The 20,944-nt window shown below is 44.1% G+C and overlaps 3 protein-coding genes across 3 annotated transcripts; all 3 read right to left on the bottom strand.

Annotated features, from left to right (window-relative positions):
• Positions 1 to 1,472: 1,472 nt before the first annotated feature.
• On the bottom strand, positions 1,473 to 4,091 carry LOC104450490 (MORN repeat-containing protein 1). Its single transcript, XM_010065068.2, has 3 exons — positions 2,809 to 4,091; positions 2,089 to 2,317; positions 1,473 to 1,832 (listed from the first exon to the last, which is right to left on the bottom strand). Exons 1-3 carry the CDS (start codon positions 3,732 to 3,734, stop codon positions 1,668 to 1,670), a joined length of 1,320 nt encoding a protein of 439 aa, XP_010063370.2. The 5' UTR covers positions 3,735 to 4,091; the 3' UTR covers positions 1,473 to 1,667.
• A 1,533-nt stretch (positions 4,092 to 5,624) lies between these two features.
• On the bottom strand, positions 5,625 to 9,128 carry LOC104450489 (probable N-succinyldiaminopimelate aminotransferase DapC). The gene is made up of 2 exons (XM_010065067.3): positions 8,834 to 9,128; positions 5,625 to 7,077 (listed from the first exon to the last, which is right to left on the bottom strand). Exons 1-2 carry the CDS (start codon positions 9,053 to 9,055, stop codon positions 5,926 to 5,928), a joined length of 1,374 nt encoding a protein of 457 aa, XP_010063369.1. The 5' UTR covers positions 9,056 to 9,128; the 3' UTR covers positions 5,625 to 5,925.
• A 2,391-nt stretch (positions 9,129 to 11,519) lies between these two features.
• LOC104452185 (protein NODULATION SIGNALING PATHWAY 2) lies at positions 11,520 to 13,109 on the bottom strand. The gene has a single exon (XM_010066694.3). It carries the CDS (start codon positions 13,044 to 13,046, stop codon positions 11,520 to 11,522), a length of 1,527 nt encoding a protein of 508 aa, XP_010064996.2. The 5' UTR covers positions 13,047 to 13,109.
• Between the last annotated feature and the right edge of the window lie 7,835 nt (positions 13,110 to 20,944).

Here is a 20,944-nt window from a genome sequence, read left to right as displayed (position 1 = left end):
CATTTTTGAATCGTCCAATGACAAGATAATGCAAGCCATATGAATTAATTTTTATGCGTCAACTCCAATCACTCTCCTAGAAAATGACGATCGAAACGGTATTTTTATCATTAACGTCCGTCTTTATGGTGCTAAATACATCATTATATGTGTTTTTTTAGTCATATTTGCGAGACATGTGAGCCGACATCATCTAATGAAACGAATACAAAATTGATTGCTGGAGACACCAATTTATGTGTGCGAATCTATTTTATAAATGATAGACGAATCACCCTTCAGAGTATGTCTAACCTTTAATGGAGGGTTTCCCTTAGATTAGCGTGGCCTCCCCATCTACCAAGCCTCGCTTTTTTTTTAAAAAAATTGAAAATCACATTGGAATTAGGATTTGGTCAAAAGCTATGGATGACCATCTATCTCGTGGGCACATGCGGTTCAGAAACCTAAACAATCTCAACAGACAGAACAAAATGCATGGGGGAGTGGTTGGGCATTTGAAGCAGAGAAGAACGTTTTGAACCTGGTATTTACATTTAGGAAAGGAGGAAGAATCTTTCCCAGATTTTAATGCTCGGAACAGAGAGGGACTTGCTTTTTATGGGCGACTTTTATATGAATAGAGTTAAATCTCTCTACATAGAACATTGCATGAAAAGTAGTATAAAGGGTTTTGGTTTTTTCAGCGTCGACAAAAGAAAGTTATAACCCTACCGCCATCCCCACCACCACCACCACCCCCCACAATCATGTGCTGCTGTGCGATTTAGAAAACTTACAATCCCCAGCATTATCCTACGACAAGTAGCAGGCAGGAAGGCACATGACACACACACACACCCATCTTCTCCTTTTTCTCTTTTTTTAACGAGGGAAATTGAGATACAAAGCAAATCAAGACATGATGTGAGATTCTTCATTCCAATCTGAATCCCCCTGGACTTGTCGCTTTCTCGAATTAAGTTTGCAAAATGAGCTGGCCTACATGCACCTCGAGGAAGTGTATACTCGGGTAGAAAAAACCTAATCTGCTGATGGGAATCTCTGCACATCTCTTGATAGTTTATTGTGCGATTTGACAGTGCTGTGATGCCAGATCTTCCACGTTTCTTCATCTCAAATATTCTGTCACATGAGAAGTGCAATGAGTGGATCTATGAGGCCTTTTCTCTCCAATAAAGAGGCTTTCCTTGGAAAATCTTTTCCGATTTGCAGTGAAAAGCAGTTCCAAAGAAGAGATATTTTTAGAGCCAAGCAGAGGATAGGTTTGAGCAAGAAGCAAACACCGGAGATAAGATTTCCCCAGGTCCTCTGTTTTTCTGTCGAAGATGATGGTGAAGGGGACAGGTTGGGATCAAGCCCATGATCTCATTATTGCACGAGAACATAATAATGGGGCATCCTGGGTCAACCCCACAAGAATAGATCATCAACCCTTTCAAGATAAGGAACATAATTTAAAAAGTTCTTCAGGGAAAAAAAAAAGAAGTTTCCTCATTTCATTGATACACATCGCTTATGTACAAGTTACATTCTGCGTGATCAAAAGAAAAGAGGAGATCTCAACCTCCGAGAAGCTTGTGCTCACCGGGGCGACGACTCTTCCGTGATCATAAAGATTAGTGAAATATACACTTTCAGCCAAAGCCTAAAAAAGCCACTCTTAGTCAAGCTTCTATGTCACAAAACTTGCCGTCCATCCGATTCTGGACAGCTTTCACGGCGGCAACTCTAGCAGCAGTCCCAGCTCTACTCGCGGCCAAGACGGCCTTGTTCACCTGTTCGTCTACTCGGCGAAGGTGAATTGCATTTTCAGCTGCTTTTCTGGCAGCCTGCATTTAGAAGGCAAGAAAGTGAGTCAAACATCTACGCTACTGGGAATTAACAAAAACACGAATGTGACAACAGAAACCTAAAAGATATAGGATCCCTTTAGGTCTGTCGCCAAAAAAGTAGAAAAAACAAAAATTTCGACGAAGCTCTCTGGACTATTCATCAGCTCACATAACTGACAACCCATTCTGCTATAATTTCACATCATTCCAGTAATCAGAACTGCACAGAGACAACGACTGAAAGGTGAAGTACCTGAATTGCTCGAAGAACTGCGTCGGTCAGTTGGGGTAAAGGGGTCTTGAGGGAACCAGAGTGCCATTCACCACATTTTGAATCGCCGTTTCGGAAAGTGTACATTCCATAGCCTTGCTTCGAACCTTCATGCCAAGAACCCTCGTAGCAATGGCCATTGGCAAAATGGTAGACACCGAACCCATGAATTTTATCGCCAAAATATTCTCCAGCGAATCTGTCTCCATTCCTATAACAACAGCAAATCATTGACACCAGAAAAAGCAGGGCATAAGCACCGGAGCAGAAGATATAGTAGAATAATTAGCCCGATAGTTATGTTCTCTACACTCATCAGATCTTCCAAGTTGAAAAATCAACACAAGTCCCAGCATTTATGTGCAGATCATCAACCAAAGCACAAGATGATGAACGTCCACTTCTATAATCTCAAGAAATCATAACCATAAAATCGTCGAGGACACAAATATTCTAAGGCCTTTGAATGAAAACTCCAGATTAAACGATCACCAACTTTCTGATCACAAGAGAACCTATCTACTCCGCTCCAAGACAGGAAATTAAGCATACCACCCATCGCAGAGCTACACAGACAGATATCAAATTTTAATGTCCTATCTCTACGATCAAAGAAGACAGAAAACCCGACCAAATTCAACATGATCGCATCTGAATCAGAGGCAAGAAGACACAAGAAAGAAGAGTGAAGTAAATCTTCACCTGAAATAATAACACCCGAGTCCATGCTTGACCCCACACTTGAATTCCCCAACATAGCAGCTCCCATCAGCACAGCTCTGCACCCCAACCCCATGGCTCTGCCCATTCCACCACTCTCCGGCATACGAATCCCCCGTGTAAAACCTATACACGCCCAACCCGTGCCTCAGCCCGTTCCGATACTGCCCGCGGTACCTGCTACCGCGAGCCCAGCTCTCAATCCCGTACCCGTCGTACTTGCCGTCGATCCAATCCCCTTCGTATCGCCCGTTCGCGATGTAATTGTACACGCCACTCCCATTGCACCTCCCCTTGTGGAACTCGCCCTCGTAGTAATCCCCATTGCTGTAGAACTCCACTCCCTCGCGGATAATCTTCTTCTTCTCCCTGATCGCGGCCTTGGCGTCGGCCGCGCTGGAGTCGCTGCCGATGAACCACTGCACGCCCCCTCTCGCGTTGCCCCGCGAGAACCCTAGCCTCTTGGCGTTGAGGCTGTACAGGTGCTTAATCGTCGAGAGGTTGCGCTCGATCAGGGGCTTGTTCCTGGAGACGAAGAAGAGCGCGACGGCGACGAAGATGAGGGCCAGGAGGAGGTTCTCGGAGGCGGTCGTGCTCGGGGCCGCGTCCCTCCTGGAACTGAACAAGCAGACGAAGAAGACGGTGGAGAAGGCGAGGGAGGCCACGGCGAGGGCCGGCCGGAACCGGCTCGACCCGGTCGGGCCGGACCGGCGTGGGGCGCGCCTCCTGGCCTTCTCTTCCTCGACCGGATCGCGCTGCGGCTGGCTCTGGTGGTAAGAAGGCAGCAGGTCGTCCTCGGCGACGGAGGAAAGGCTGTGGATGGAGGAGCGGACGGTGGAGGAGGAGCGGAGGAGCGACGACTTCGATCTGGTGAGCACCGCCGAGGACTGGCTCTTGGGTCCCTCCATCTGCGGAGCTCGCGAGGCGAATCCAAATTTCAATCCCCGACCGTTGGGGGCCGGACTCGATCCTCGGTTTAGTTTCGGGTTCGTTTTGTCGGGTCGTTTTCAGTGCCGCCGGTAGCGAGAGATTCTGATGAGGAGGAAGGCGGCGCTCGACGTCGACGACGACGCCGGAGACATCGTCCGCGGGTGAGGCGGCGGGAGGGGGGGGGGGGGCGCAGAATAAGCAGAGAGAGAGGGGAGGAGTGACTTGGAAGATAAGTGTGGAGTGGTTCGCTCCTGTGGGGAAGGGGAGAGAGGGGCCTCTTCCCTTATAACGAAAAAATGTTTTTGCAGCGTTCCTAGAGAGAGAAGGACGGGGGGGGTGGGGTGTGGCTTTGAAATTTGGACCTGGTTAGGAGAGAGAATTTATGGGGGATGAGGGAGGGGTGTTTTGATGTGGGCCGTCCGATGGGATGTGGGGGTGATCTAACGGCTCAGATGCAGGTTGGGGGGGTTGCGAGCCGTCGGATGCGAATTGGTGCAGGGGGGGTGGGAGTTGAAAATATCATCCGTCCCCATGATATTGAAATGGTCCGCTTCGATCTCGATTCCCCCCCTCCTCCTTTTTCTCTTTTCCCCTCCTCAGTGCACTCTCTCTCTCTCTCCCCCCTTCATTTTTTTTTTTTTTAAATTTTTTTTTTTTTAATTTTTGGGAAGGGGCTATTGGGGCCCACGACGGTGGTGTAGGTGCAGGCCAGGCCGGCACGTGCCGCGACAGTCTTTGGTCGTGAGAATTTACTGCGCTTTTTGGGTGGTTCGGGGGCAGGAGAAGCGCGCGCTCAGATGGAGGAGCGTGGCGCTCGCCAGCTTCTCTCCTCTCTCGGCATCGGCGAGCACGGCCAAAAGATTCGGGTCTCCCCCCGCTAACGTCTAGTTCGCCCCGCATCGGCCGTTACATCCAGCGCGGAGGTACGTGGGATCCCACGTCGATGCATGTAGAGTCAGGCCTATAACGTAGATCGGGAGTGCCCTCATTGATCGTGTGAAGGGGTCTCGCGTGGGAAATCCTTGTGATCGCCGGCTGTAGCGGAGCCGAGCCTTGTTGACCCGAATCCGCGCGAGGCGTTTCCCTAAGTGTGGCTCGGCTCGGCTCGGCTCGGCGCGTCTTGGGCTATAGCAATGCGGAGCCGTGATTCATACTTTCGATTTAGTTTGAAGACTATTCGCTAGTCTAATTATGATTCTTGATACATAAGCGCAAAAAAATTAAAAAAGGTCACCTAATGGTCCTTGAAAATTTACTCGAGAATTGGAATCAATCTCATATATATTTATAATTGATGTTTGTGATTTTTCTCAAATTTAAACAATTGGTTTTCCCTTTGGATTTGCAAATAAGGGAGGAAGAAAGACACCCACATGTAATTTTCAGCGCACGCACATCAGTTTCGACGTGCGCATGGGAGTCGTGATGTGCTTGTAGGTGCGAGAATCAAATCGCTCGGGAGGCGTTGGTGAAACGCCTTCAATGCGATGGAGTACACGGCGTGGGGGAGAGGGGGGCCCCCGCAACGATGTTCTCGGGCGGTGAATCTCATAAGGAGTCCGGTCGGTCTTCAAATACGGTCGATCTGCTGAACCTGACATGGAAGGAGCTTTCTTACCCCCACAATTCGAATCCACTTTGAATTTTCTCGCGAGGCAGGTTTCGCACTTCTCCCTTTTGACAAAGAGCGAAAAGTCCATATTTGCACGTACAAAAACCGCAGATGATGACGACCGACTTATTTCGGGGCCCTTCCCAAAAGGCCCCACGTGTTCCCCGGAAAAGGGGAAACCGAATTAATTGTCTCCGTAGAGAATTCTCAATTGCTGAATTGGTCATATGACATGATAGGGGATGGCAAATCATGGTAATCGATACCAAGCGACACTTTTGCCTTTTAATTTTCTTATGGAAAATGTGCCCCAGAAAACATGGAACAGCCACAAAAATTTAGCAAACTATTATTCTTATTATTATGGCGTCTTTGTGACGACACTTGCAACATATCACATATAAATCAATTGGAATATCATCATTGCATGGGAAGTTGAACCGTCGTCATCAAACTTACGATCAAGAATCCGATGATCTCCGGTTCCAGATGCTTGATGTTATAAAGAATATAGTCTGTCGACACGGTTTGCTCGAGATTGATCCTGACCCGCCCTTTCAGGTTTTCTTCAGCTTTGCCTTCATCCTCTCAACTGCGGACCTCAAAGTTCCCTCATCTTTGCAGAATGTGAATCTTACAATGTTCTTACCCTCCTCCGGGTTCAAGTAAAATACGCTAGTTGGGATCGCCACCACTCCAACTTCTTTGATCAAGAATTCGCAGAACGCGATATCATTTTCCAGACCAAAAGGGGTATGATCTACAACCACAAAGTATGTGCCGCTTGAAGGGAATACCTTAAAACCAGCCTCCTTCAATCCCTCCACCAAAATTTGCTTCTTTGCTGCATAATCCCTCTTTAACTCCACATAGTAAGAATCAGGGGTTCTCAGTGCAGCGGCGGCGGCCCACTGTCCCGGGGTGTTGGTAGCAAATGTGAGGAAAGAGTGCGCCTGCCGCACTCCCCACGTCAAGTGCGGAGGAGCAATAGCCCATCCAATCTTCCATCCGGTCAATGAGAATGTCTTCCCCAAGGAATTCAAGGTCACTGTTCGTTCATACATCCCTGGAAGAGAGGCCACGGAAATGTGCTCCATCTCAAAAGCCAGCTTATCATAGACCTCATCAGAGAAAACCAAAACGTCATTTTCAATGCAGAGAGAAGCAATCTCATTAAGCTCCTCCCGAGTGAACATCTTTCCAGTAGGGTTATGGGGAGTGTTCATGAGAATTGCACGGGTTTTCTTTGATATTGCAGACCTGAGCTCATTAATCGGGATGGCAAAATCCGGGGGGCACAGTGTGATGCATTTTATATCAGCACCAGCCATAGACAGAGTGGCTTCATAAGAGTCATAAAAAGGAGCAAAGAGGATCACTTCATCACCAGGATTTATCAATCCTAATATAGTTGCAGCGATTGCCTCGGTGCAACCAGAGGTAACAGTAACTTCCGTCTCAGGGTCCACCACAAGGCCACTGTCTTTCTTGAACCGAGCAGCAATAGCAGAGTTCAAGTCTGGTATTCCATAGCCCCGAGCATATTGGTTCTTGCCATCCCGAATTGCTTGAATTGCTGCTTCCTTTACAAATTCAGGTCCATCAAAGTTGGGGAAGCCCTGTCCGAGATTTATGGCTCCATGTTTGATGGCAAGCATACTCATTTGTGTAAATATTGTTGTTTTAAACTTCTCCAAGCGCTTTGCAACCTGGATAGGAACGAAACTGTGTCACATTAGTGCAACAAATGTTACTACACAAAATCATGAATTTTAATAAAGCCATGTTTTAACATACAAGGACATCGAGGAAATGGAGCAAAGTCCAGACAGCTATAATTCCCATCAATTTTTATTATGGACAGGTAAAGAGAAATTCTTCACAAAGCATTAACGGCATGCCAACCCATTTATAAAACAAATATCAGCCTTTGAAAAGAAAAGAGAGGGGGAAGGAGTCCCACACTCCTTGCAGGTCAATTTGACCCAAAGAATCCAAAAATGCAAAGCCGAACCACAATAGATCTGGGGAAAAATACAGTACTATTGAGCAACCTGCAACAAAAGCCAAAGGTCATGCTAGTAAAGCGTCTATTATTTACTAGCTGCAATATCAAGTGGTATCCAGAATTAACAGTTGTTTTTACTATTAAAATCCATCAGTTTTCAGTATTTCCAGAACTTTCCTGAAGCTGCCACCACATGTCTAACAGGTAGGAGTGCTGATATGAAGCTCTTTGTTTCTGATGGATGTCCTATTTCCAGTAAAAGGGGCAAACCTTCTTCGCGCCGATTCAGGAATAAGATGATCAGTATATTTACCTCTGTTATATTTAAAGTTCAATAATCATTTTACATACAGATGCTTCATTGCAATCAGTGAGGATATCAAAAGTCAAACCACGCATGGTTAGGCAGTGTAATGAGCATCAGAATGTAAGCTGCTGGAGCGACGCCATTAGTAGATTAGGAGACAATAACAGCAATACTGTACCAACTACTACACCAACCCAGCAGGCTACCAATCTTGGCCCACTCATTATAGATTACTAATATTGTGAAAGGCTGGGACATGGTTGGAAAGGGCAGCAATTTAGTGCAGCCATCAATTCCACTTCTGATCCCCAGTGTAACTCCCAGGGAGATAAAAGGACCATGCACATTGAATTCGATGTAGTCTCTACCAACCTTCTATTTACATAGAAGGGAAGCAGAGCAGCATTAATCTGCAGGCTCCAACTTAACCGGAAGAGATAGGCATCAGTTCCAAATTTATGAAATTTCATGGTGTAATTTCAAGTTCATCAAATTCCATTAGAGCTGATCAACACGATTTAATTAGGCAGCAAACTGCCTAGCCCACTCTCTATACAAGCAGTCAAGTTCCCTATTAAGTGACATGAATCCATATGACATGCAGACAGGGATTTTGCCTTTTTTAATAGATTCACAAAAAGTTTGTGAATTTACAAACAAATCTTAAGACTCATCGTCACCATGGGATTGATATCTGGCCTCTCCATTGTCAAAGACAAGAATGCAGAAGAACTAAACTAAAGGCCAAACGAGAAAAACCCAATAACCATACTGCCCACCATTACACCATTGTATTTGCAGTGCTTGACAGCTCCGGCCCAATTGCAACTTAGTAATGATCGATTACAAAATAGTAATGGCAGAATTCCCAATTGCCCCAACCAAAAGTGCCAAAAACTTTCAGACAGTGCAAGCAACCGCCCCTAGATAATTGCAACGGAGATTCGCGTTGATAAAGACGGAGAACACAAACGCATATAACTCCAAACGCATATCAACAAAATCGGATAGACGATTAAATCCAAACTCTTGACGCTCGCATCCAAAGCATCCTCGCACTACTCAGTTTCAGCTCGATCCTTGACTAAGGCGCACACGCGGACACGCGAATCGCAATCCATCGCAACCCGAACCGAAAACCGGAAACCACCTGCAAGGGCTTGCCGCTCGACTCCTTCTGGTTCGGAGAGGCCTCCTTCTCGGTGGCGACGGTGGACATGGCTGCGAACGAGGGCGGCCGGCGGCGGCGGCTCCGGCTCCCGGCGGCGTACTGGCGCAGTAGTTGCCTGGAGGAAGCGAAGAGGGACGAGGATTTCGATCTCAGCGCACCGAGCACCTCATGGTGGCATGACCAGGTGCACTGAGTCTGCATCAGCGAAGAAAATTTAGGGTTCGATAAAGCGGAAAGCAGTGGAAATGACAAGTTTCGGAGTCAACGGCAGCGAGGGGGGGATGAACTTGGTCTCGATCCGGTCTCCATTCGGGATTCTCAGGAATCTTGTTGTGCGCGCGTGAGACACGAGGGCTGCGAAGAGATTGGCCGGCCCATGGGCTTTCTCATGTTGGGCTGGCTGCCAGGAAGATGCGAAGACAAGGACACGATTGCGTACTAAATAGAGAAAATATCGACACGGTTGGTGCCATTTTCGGAGTCCAATTTTGTGATATACCCCAAAGAAATTTATAAAAAGAGAGAGAGAGAGAAGAAATTGAACGGTCAATGGATACGCCGACTAATTGTAATATTAACATGTCTCAATACAACGACGACATATGGTCCGCATAATAAGTTACATCCACCGGCTCGATATATTTATTGTCATTGTCTTACATAGGATACTATGATTGAGATTAGGTGATACTATAAATATAGCCAGAGGAAGAATAAATAAAAACTCAACCGTTGAGGCGAGAAAGATTTTTGTATCGATAGCTGTGCTGATCTACTCTAGCAATTTGGAAATGGTTTAACCTAGAACTTGGAGGTTATGTCCGTAGAAATCGGTAAGTAAGTATAAAAATTGACGGTTTGCAAACTATAAAAAGAAGTTGGGAATTTCATAAAAGAACGAGTCACCGATAAGTTACGCATATTCATTTTATCAGTAGTTTTTCGACACGATCAACGCATAATAAAATTCATCGGCACGGATGAAAATTCGTATTTTCGGGCATGGGCCACTAGAATTCTGCAAAGTAGCTTATATTGATTTGTAACTTTGCTGATTCGGTACTAAAGTAGTAGCTTATTAATTGGTCACTCTATTAGTCCAGGATTTGAAATGATTGCCCCGGATAAAGCTGGTTGTGGATAAAGAGTTGATTAACATCTCAACTCTGTTAGTTTTAATCTGGTTGTATCGTAACTGTTGATTAATATTTTTCACTTGCATTACTACATTCAATATGTTATATACACATTCATGCCATGCTTTCGAAATCTTGGCGGCTTCATACTTAACGTCTCTATGAGAATTAATTGTATTAAATCAAAAGGAGCATGGAATATTAATTAGAAGTTACACTAATGTTTTAATAAGATAGGTTAAAGTGTGATCCAGACCAATGTGAACTTGCCGCCGCTATAGAAATATGTTTTGGAATTATAACATTAGTTAATTTAAAAAAAAATCACCAAATGCCAATAGATGGTTAGAAAAATAAAACCCTCTGGACATATACTCTTTTCTTTCTATGATGGGTCATTTTATTGTAGTTATTAATTTGTAAAGAATGTCATATAATTTTTTTCTGACGATTGGTTTTTTCTTTTATCTTTCAATATAATTTATTTGTCAAATATGAGTCCAATATGGGAATAATCGTGTGGTATGATTTCATGATTGTAATATTTGTTAAAGGATGAGTCAAATATGAGGTTTCTCTATATTGTCAAACTCTTTCAAAATCTCTTATAGATGATTATTTGTAAACATATAATTCCCGGTTATTTCAAAGTAATAAACATTTATTAACAAACTACGCATAATTATGCATAAGAAAATATATGAGAATATATCTTCTTAGAAACTTATTACCAAAATGTTCTTATGAATTAGAGTTGCCAAATTAAAAATCTGCTAAAATGATCCTTAAAAACAAATCACTTGGTAAAGATCGCACTTAAACGTGGCGTGTAACTCAATATCCCGATTCTCTCTTTTCAAGCGTGCTTGATATTTTCAGCCTACGGTCAAATCAATGTAAAATGATAATAATTAGGAGACACCTAGGCAGATCTCTGGAAACATTTTTCATGCTGAAATAGTTTTATCCTGCAAGAAAAGACAGTTATTCATTGCCCGATTATAACACGATATCAAAGTCGGATCTCTTAAGTCTGATTTGTCATACCTTATCTTCTCGTTCATACACAAGTTTCAAATGCTCGCAACATTTCTATTCTCAAAAGCTCATTTTACCTTTCATTCATATATATATATATATCAGCCTTTCCACGCGAGAACAGTGCTGAAGGTGTGAATCATGATCATGAGTTTCTTCTTTGAATAATCCGCAAGTGCTGCGCGTATTTCAGCGCCTTTGTCTGAAGTTTCTCGTTCGGGACAATGTCGAACTGCGTGCTCCTGCGAGAGCGACTCGCCATGGCCGAGACCAACAGTGCAACGACATTCGCTTCTCTTGGAATACCCCGTTTCAAGTCATTATTAAACCTGGTCTCGCATGATCAATCATTAAAAAACAAAAGGGAGCTGGCCTCACTTAAAAGTGACTTTCGATATTTATTTCCTTGCTCCAAGACAAAAGGAAGAACAAACAATGACGAACCTCAAACGAGCTTTCGTTCCAGCAGAATGAATATGAATAGTTCTCTTCTAATTTAATGAATCGGGATCGGAGGAAGCGGTCCAAATGGAAGCAGAGAGCAAGCGCCTAGATTTCCAGCCCAGGACAAGCCTATTCCCGGCGACCTCCTCCACCCTGTACCCGTCGTCGAACAGCCCCACCAAGAGCTTTGCCTGACAGTGATTCGAGGAACTCACTCTCCCCGGCTTAAACCCCTCCGCCACCAGCCACTCCCCCCAAGAACCGCCCTTCCCCGATCCCTCCTCCTCCTCCTCCTCCTCGCCCGGCCTGCCCCGGTACATGCGCACCAGCGACCCGGCTATCCTCGGACCCAAGAACACCTTCTCCACCAGCGCCCGAGCCCAGTCCGGCATTGGGAACCCTGCCTCGAGCGAGTCGTACACGGCCGAGTAATGGTACAGCGAGTCCATGAACCGGCCCATGAACCCCCCTCCACCTCCCGCGGGCCCCGCCTCCTCCTCCACCAGCGTCACCAGCGTCGGGCTTAGGGCCCTCGCCCCGGACAGGAACGAGGCGATCGAGGCGGGTGTGTGGTAGGTGGAGTGAGGCAGGTGCAGCATGCAGTTGAAGAACAGCGCCTCACCCTGGACCAGCTTGAGGGCGGCCGGGCGGAAGGTCTCGTCAGGGTCCATCCTGTACTGGTGGAACGAGAAGGGCTGCCCCACGGACTTTGCGTAAGCGGCCAGCCGGCGGCCTGTCTCCTGGACAGTCGTGATTGAGCGGCGCCCGCTGCAGGCCCTTGACACCGCCGTGATCCGGAGGTGCGGGGCCGGCCGGCCGCCATCTTGAGAGACGAGAGCCTGCATCAAGGAGGCCCATTGTACCCCCTCCATTATGTCATAGTCCACCACGTGGACCCGCCTCTCGTGACCCACCGCCTCCAGAATGGCCTGATTGGCCGTGAAGTGCCCGAACTTGACGTACGGCGACATGTCCTGCAGAAGCTGGAACGCCACGAGCACGTCCGTTTGATTGTAACCCCCTTCCAGGCGGTGGGGCCTGCCACCGATCGAGTGCTTGCCGCCACCTTGGGCCACCGCCCCCGCACCCTCCAGCAAGCCCTGCAACGCGTCGGTGAAGTGCGCCGCGAGCCGCTCCATGTTGGTCCCGCAGCGGCCCGAGGCCGGGGAGACCAACTCCTTGAGCCGAACCAATATCACCCGAGCCAGCTCGCGGTTCTCGCCTTCGCTGCTCAGCGCCTCAGCCGCGGCCATCAGGAGGTGGACCAGCCTCAGCCCCTTGAAGTCGTGGCCGTCGGTTTCGTCGCCTTCCTTGTCGTTAGCCACGGTGTGCACGGAAGGAGGAGAGTCGACCCATTGTGGGGGAAGGTGGGGCTGGTCGGGCCCAGTTCCGTCTTCCAACAGGGACGCCAAGAGGTCATCGAAGCCGCCGAGGCCGCTGCCAGGGACGGCGTCCCAGTCGAGCACCGGCGACCAGTCGCTCCAGTCGCGGCAGCCACCATCGAACTCGTCGGTGGTGGCGGTGCTCTGGCCTGAAAACTCCATCATGGTGACATAATCAATGGCCATGTCCATGGCTAACTAATAACAACGCGAACAAGATCCAGTGATCTATGGAAGTCGCGCGTCAAGCGTTTGTTTTCCGAGAGATTTGACAGAGCGTGGAGAGGATCGGGTAGAGATGAAGCATGAAGGGCAGAGAAAGAGATTAGGTGGGGACGATAAAGAAGAGGCTTATTCAAGAAAAGAGCATTTTCATCGACTTAAGATGGGCATTTGATGCCTTACGTTGGTCTGGTTTTTATATGCTTCATCCCACATATTAAGCAGTTTCTCAGTGATGTTGCAACAATGCCCCTCTACTTTCGGGTAATTCTGATTCTGCCTGTCTTTGGCTCTTTCTTGATTTTCCCCGCAAGATTGGGGTTTTGTTTGTGGGGGGGGGGTGTTGAGGGAGTTTTGCGCTTTGCGACCTGATATTTTAACTCATTTCTACATTGGGTAAAAATGAAAATCACCCATTAGCGATGCATCTACTTAAATGCCTTTTCTTATAAGAGCAAATGGTCGGAGTAGATATATGAACAAGAAATGCTAAAAAGTGCTCTTAAAGGTTTGATTTTATCTGATTGCTTAAGATTTAAAAATATACAGATTTAAAAAATAAAAAAAATTTGAATGAAATTTTTGCTAGTGACAGATCGCATCGATAGGCATAGGGAAGCAAAAGAAATCTACGACTTGACAGATTCTGTTTTAACATGGCCTCGTGAAAGCTTAGGACATATTTAAATAGATTTTCACTTTTCACTTTTTCTTAATCTCGTCCTTGTGATGCACACACTTTGACTTCTTCAAATCCTAAAAACTGGGGACTTTCATAATATGCAAATGACGCATAGTTCACATGTTTTCATGATTTTGGTGAGAAAGCAAAAGAGTATATTTCCTTAAACTTGATTCTAAATAAGCAAACCCCTAATCGTTTTCTGAAGACAAGAATAAAATTGGTATAAAAGAGCCGATGTGTGAGACAACGTCCGTGCGATCGTGGGAGTGAAGAAGAAGTGAGCACAGCCATTGATTCCGCTTAGGACTTATCGAAGCGAAAGCTCAGTCGCTGAGAACGCATTTGGACGCGAGCTTTTGACGTTTTCACTCGGTCCCCTGAACTCAGATCACTCGCATGATTGGCTCTTACGATGAAGCTACGGCAGCGAGTTCGAAGGTGGCCGAGTTGACCCAGCTCTTCTGCTGCCACGTCCACAAGCTCCGCCCTTTGGCTGTTCAGTCCGGCGTCACTTCACTGGTCGATCCGGCCGGCTCACTCCCAGCTCGGCTTGTTCGTTCCGTCGTAACCCACTATGCTCGCTTTCATCGATGTAAACATGCGATGTGCACGTAGATTCGAAAGAACACAGATGTCCATGTGTTTCTATGTTCATATGTCCTCTGAAAAATGACATTTTTGTGTCCGCCCAAGTCAGCCACCGTGAATCTTTTTCATTTTCTTCTTTCACTTCACATGAGGTGATTGACTTGAGTGGATGGAGACTTTGTTCTCTCATAGCACTTGAGATACTTAAAACGCACCACACGAATTCCATGAATTAGCTTTGTGGTTAGAGGTAATTATCGCGTGGATTAAGTGCATGTAAAGGTTCCATTTTTCAGTCTATCAGGTGCAGATGAATCTAATATATGTCTAGGCCGGTAACCTTCGTAGAAACTGGTTCTTGATAGCCTGTCCTCAAGTGCTTGTGTATTTGCGCACTTTGGAAGTTTAAATTATCCTTCCGATGGGCAGGTATTATGCCAAGAGCTCTAATGGATATCCTTGTCAATGCCCACCGACAATCATGGCTTGGTGACGATCAAGTGAAAGCAGCAGGGTCTTGAACTGCTTTAATTTAATCCAAGTCAATCCCTGCCTTATTGGTACCTTAACTAATCATCCCACCACTAGGGAAATGGAATTCAAACTCCTAAGTTTCGAGCATATTATACGCCAATAATTTTCCAATCCATGTCTAGAAAGTATCTGGATGAGCGAACGTACTCGCTTGTGTGTTTACGCTAAAGAATGAGATTCTTGCTTGTCCTCAGGCCCCCCAGCGATTCCTCTCTAGAATATCTGCCATGTGCCAATCCTTTTTTTCCTTTTTTTTAAAAAAAAGGTTTTAAGCTTTGGTTTTGGCGGGCTAGTTCATGTGTCATGCGTCGGGTGTGCTTTCCCTCGGCGCATAAAAAAATCTCTACTTATTTTGGCCGGTGGGTGGGAGGCAGACTATTCCTAAGGCACGCTTTCGAAACAAGTAGCTGACCATTCTTGACTTAATGCGTAATGTCTCCCTATTGGCTTTCGAAACAAGTAGCTGACCATTCTTGACTTAATGCGCAATGTCTCCCTATTGAAACAAGAAGAAGAGAGAGAGAGAGGAGAAGATAACACGTGAATCCCGCAAATTCGGCAACCCATCGAAGTTCGTAATGAAAGATACGCGGATATCTAGTTGAACTCAAAAGGGTTAAAAAATCCCACTTGATGACATCTCGTTGCGCACAACGGGAAAGTTTGAGCAGGTCCTGACACCCCCCGCAACTGCGTTTTCACCGAAACTACTTATCATAAGTTGACATTAACCCCCCAAGTCACGAACACTTCGAACCTGAACGGAAGTTCGGAGCTGCACGGCGATCAGCTGCACTCACGGTATCCTCCATGCGTGGGAATCGACTAGATACGAGGGAACTGCTCATCGAGCAACCAGCAAATCGATGCAGATCTCATTCGTCCGGCAAGTAAAATGCATAGGACGGGGTGGGAACTTGCGCAGTCGTCCTTTTCTCCGTTTGCGTTTGCTTAGAGGGCAAGTAAGGATTAGATTTAAGACTCGAGTCAACATCGACGTGGTTAGTTTAATTCTACATTTGGGGAAGGGGGGCGACTCGAAATGATTAGATAAAGACTTTGCTCGTTTCGTGCGGTTCGGATGTGGTACGAGGCACACACGTAAGGCGAACTTCTCGTGTGAGAGTATAGCTGACGAGGGTCATGTGGGGTTCTCTACTTTGACGCGAGAAGCATCATCGATCGTTGGAATGGATCCACGCGATGGTCTGTGCGCGCTGCAGATGCCGACACGTCGCCTCTTCTTTAATACAATGTCTCCCGCCCTCGCTTATTATTATGCTGTCAAGGCGCATAAAACATCGCGAATTTATCAGCTTTACATTAGTTTAGAGGCATGCCCCACAGCACCTCAAAATGGTCCTAACATTTCGTAGCCTCCAGAGATTTTGGTGGTCACGCTTTGTATTTTTTTTGAGACGGTTTGAATCTCGCATGAATAAATAATGAGCCTCACATGGTGTACATCACTTCTCTTTTATTAATACCATTCTAAATCAAAACTCCCCGTACTTCGTACTATGATGTGGTCCTTTAAGAGATTGTTGGAAGCATTATTCTATATGTTACCAAACTCGGAACTTGACCAATATGGAATATGCTTCAAGGTGAGTTTAAGCGCGTTATATGGAATCTAGGTCTAAAATAGGAGATCCTCCTGATATGACCCGAGTGCCCAATAGCAAAATGATAACCAACAAAAAATATCATATGCCATTGTCAATGAAGAAACCTACTAAGTTATTTAAGTTCTTTTAAGATATTTTAACCCATCCGTTATACATCAATGACTATAATCATGTGTGTAATGAACAGAAATGGATCTCGTGACCTTATATTCAGTTTGACGCTCAAATTCACACAGATGGATATATTGATATCATTATGCACATATGGCATATAGTAACAGGTTTATATACATAAGTAAATATATGGTCCGTACTCATTATTAGTTACAATTCATCTCATATATACATAAGTAAATATATGGTCTGTACTCATCATTAGTTACAATTCATCTCAACGACCCATCCTCATCACCAACTCATGATGACGGAATCATGAACACGAACATATTCGATTACAAGGTCATTTACATTGGCAAGGATAGATACAGTACTATACAATCTCATGATGATAGCTATCCCATTTTCATTCCCATCAATATTCATAATCAAACTCAATTTCTTTCTTTTCTCAACCTCGAGTCCATTAATATCACATGACAGGTTTCTCAAGCCATATTAGGCCAATAAATCATATCATTTCGTGTATCAACTACAGGATTTTATGTGCTCTTAATCCCGCGGAACATTTGTCTTTTATTAGTCTTATGATTGTACTGATACATAGAGTTCCCTCTTTAGCAAATAAGTTGTGGCATAGATATTCATCACATGACAATGCCGACATGCAAATCGTTACACCATAACAATGGCCATGTGCAACTAAATGATAACAATATAAATAATACGATGCAAATATCTTGGCATTTTTCATATTTATAATAGAAACCAAATATGCACATACTAACATTTGCAAACCCACAAATTTTATTCATAAAGCAATGACTATTCAATCTAAGAGCTCCGAAAATTCTTACATTGCATGAATATATGATTATTTCTGGTTCGGCTATTAAAGGCTAAAATGTATGCCAAGCTACATGATCCCTATACAAAAGACACTTTTATAGTAAGCTGATTTCACAAATAAAACATTTAGAATTTGGTCACATAAGAGTTTATCAAGACTAAAGTCACTCTTATCAGTATATTTCTAGATTCAAGCTTTACAAAATTATAAGATTAACCCTACGCAATTTCTTGTTAAATAATTGTACTCTTTTATCTCAAATTTTCTTTTGACCTAGCTCTACTAATCAAATTAGCTAAGGCCACTCATCTACTATTTGATCCATATGAGACTATCATTACGCTACATGCCTATATCAGATTTCCTACGATTTGTGCAATCAAGTCCAAATTCTGACTAGTAAGGGAGACTGTCTAGTTAAGGCAATTAATTCTATACTTAAATAGGAACCTACCATCATAAGGGTCCTTAACACGGAAGCTTCCAACTTCAGGCAGGAACTGATACCTACCAAGAAAGACATTGTGTCCTTAAAGAAAATGAAAGCACTCGAGGGCATGACTTCACATCGTCCTGTTTAACATTAATAAACTCTCAAATCACCACTTAATTACTCATGAAAAAACTCCTAGAAGAGCTTTCTTTAGCCTCTACTAAGGCCTTGTTTGGTAACATTCCAAATAGTGAGTGATCTATTCTTTTATTCCGAGAACGAAAATCCATTCTTTTATTCATTGGAATAGATTTGAAACAGAATCAAGAAGTAGAAAAAAGTTAATTATTGTTTTCAGTAACAATTCTAGAATCAAGTCTACTTCTTCTTCTTCTTAAAAGATTAAAATAAAATGGTTTGGACTATAAATATTAAGAGTTTTACCAAACATAGTTCTATTTCCGGAATAAAAATTTAAGGGTTTTACCAAGCACCTTCAAATGCTTAGAAATTTTTCCTGGAAACATAATTAAAAAAAAAAAAATCATTTTCAAGCCAAATTTGTTCTTGAGAACAGAATGGTTACCAAAAACACCTTAAATAGTAGAAAGTAACTCCCAAAGCACACAGCTATCCTTTGATTAAAATGCCCAATTTAGAAAGGAAAAAATATGATTATTGTTGGAGACGTCGAACCAAAGATTGTGATCGATATCAACCCAAGATTGCAAGAGATTATAATTGATAATTTATATCAATCTGTGATAGGAATTGATTTAATGTATCTTCCTTTGTTTTTCCTTAATCAGACATTCATTGTACTATATATAGGAGCTTGTACAATATAAAAACACACAATTTAATATATAGAAATTACATGTTGTTCTCTCATTCTTCATTCTTGGCCTATTCTTCAAACTCTAACAATTATTCCTACTTATAATAATCTTGTCAGTTATGCAGAGCTCCAGAAAATTTATTTATTGTTTATTTATTTTGCTTTTTTAATCCTTTTTTGGCGGTCCTCAGGTTGGTGAAGTCGCCATCACATGTTCACGGACTCACTGTAGAATTGCCTAACTTAAAGGGCATGCTTCGCAAGATCAGTGGCATTATGGATATGCAATATAACAGCAAATATGGTGCACTAGGACAGCAGTAAGAATTTCATTTGTCAGATGGAGTTGGAGTCTTCAATGATGTGTTTTCGGGACCTTGAAGCAACCAAACCTTAGAATACTCAAGGTTTGGCAATTCCTTTTCAATTCTTTGTCTCACTTAGATTTTCGATTACCCACTTTACTAATTGTGTATATATTCCTACGTTACGTGGGGTGAGAAGTTTTTAAGTCGTGTAAAAACGGAATATGTATTTTAATGAATTGTTTCTCATATCTTGTTTCATATGAATCTTTTTCTTTGAATAAAGGATAAGGGGATTGAAAGTCCTAAAATTTGTCACGAACGTGTAATTGAACCTTAAAACTTTCAAAAAACGCAATCAAGTCATGAAAGTTGTCAAATTGATTTAATCAAATCTTTCCATTGATTGTATTTTTTTTAAATCTTAGAATTCGATTGTACTTTCATGGCATGTTTTAAGATTTAATTGCACATTTTGAAATGTTTTTTTTTTTTTTTTGAGAAAAAGTTTTCATTACCAATTTGTTGCTAAGAGACAACTAAATTTGGAATCATTACATAATAAAACCCAAAGTGGATAGGGGGATATAAGACCCAATTCTGAGGAAGACGGTTGTCTCGATGGGCTTGTTAGCTTTTTGTGACATTTAGATTTTCACTCGATAAAATAATGAGCCCTAGATGCGTAATGGCCCACACCACGTTAATGAGCTCATCGTCGGACCACGCCACTTGCATTGCGTCGAGTCATCACCGAGCAACACTAATTTCATCTTATTCGAGAATGTGTCTACATTGCCGAACCGTTGATATTACTCGTCATCAATAACTTTGACGTCTGTTTTCATCCCGCGACATCACACCGCTCTTCGATCAAAATTAGATGCGACACTCGCGAGGATCGCTCAACAACCAGCTCAAGTGGTCAGAAAACCCACCGAATCCTTCGTCATGGCATGAAGATCAAGAGCGGCATAAGAGAGAAAGCCGCCCCTTCATTACTGGCTTCTCCCTCCTCCCCGCAGCTCATCACTGCCACATCCATCGCAAGCTTGACCAGCTGTCCACCCCCTCCGAAAATCCTTGACATATCTCCATCATATGAAGATTTTAACCTCTCTCCTCACTCTGCAATTGCCGCGAATAAGCGCACCTTTCTAGCTGGCATAGGACGAGGAAAGGGAGTCAACAAAGGCTGCCCGAGATGAGGTAGTGTTGACTGAAGAAAAGAAGGACATAGAGAGAGAGAGAAAGAGAGAGGGACGCCACTCACCCTCTGTCCCACCGCCTTAGCTTCGCCACTCTTCTTCAATTCTCTTTGTAGCCGCTGCCACAAATGGAAAATAAAAAGTCCAGGCCACAGCAACTTTTCATCTAGCCTTCAACCATAGAATATCAAAAGCGAACAGCGAGCATCCCATCTCAGCGAGGCCGCGGAAAAAAATTTGTCTTTCAAGTCAGCGCAGTATTGCTGCCGTCAGCCCCTCTTTGTCTCACCGAGTTGCGACCACCGAACACTAGGACCCGAGACAAGTGGATATCCTCCATTCTATCCTATATTGATTGTTTGTCATGCGACAAGAATAGTTTCCTAGAAATTCAAGAACATTGTTGAGATTTTCGTTTAATCGAAGTCTTGACTACGTTACTCATTTAGTCGGAAGCTTTGACTACGTTACCTAGCTACGTTGTCGAGTTTGAAATAGTTGAGCTCATGGGTAAGTTGTAGAGGCATGGATGGTCAATATTTGGCATGTGCGAGGGCCAGAATGGCAGAAACTTTGAAGGAAAGTTGTGACTGGGCTGAGGATAGGTTTGGTTCTAGCTCCGATCCTGAAGTTTGCTAATTTTGCACCAACTTATGTGGTGCAAATTTCATGGGGCATTCTT

Source organism: Eucalyptus grandis, chromosome 6, assembly GCF_016545825.1.
Source record: "Eucalyptus grandis isolate ANBG69807.140 chromosome 6, ASM1654582v1, whole genome shotgun sequence".
In the NCBI taxonomy this organism is placed as follows: domain Eukaryota; kingdom Viridiplantae; phylum Streptophyta; class Magnoliopsida; order Myrtales; family Myrtaceae; genus Eucalyptus; species Eucalyptus grandis.
The sequence above is the reverse complement of the archived record's forward strand: the minus strand, read 5'-3'. Positions and strand labels throughout refer to the sequence as shown.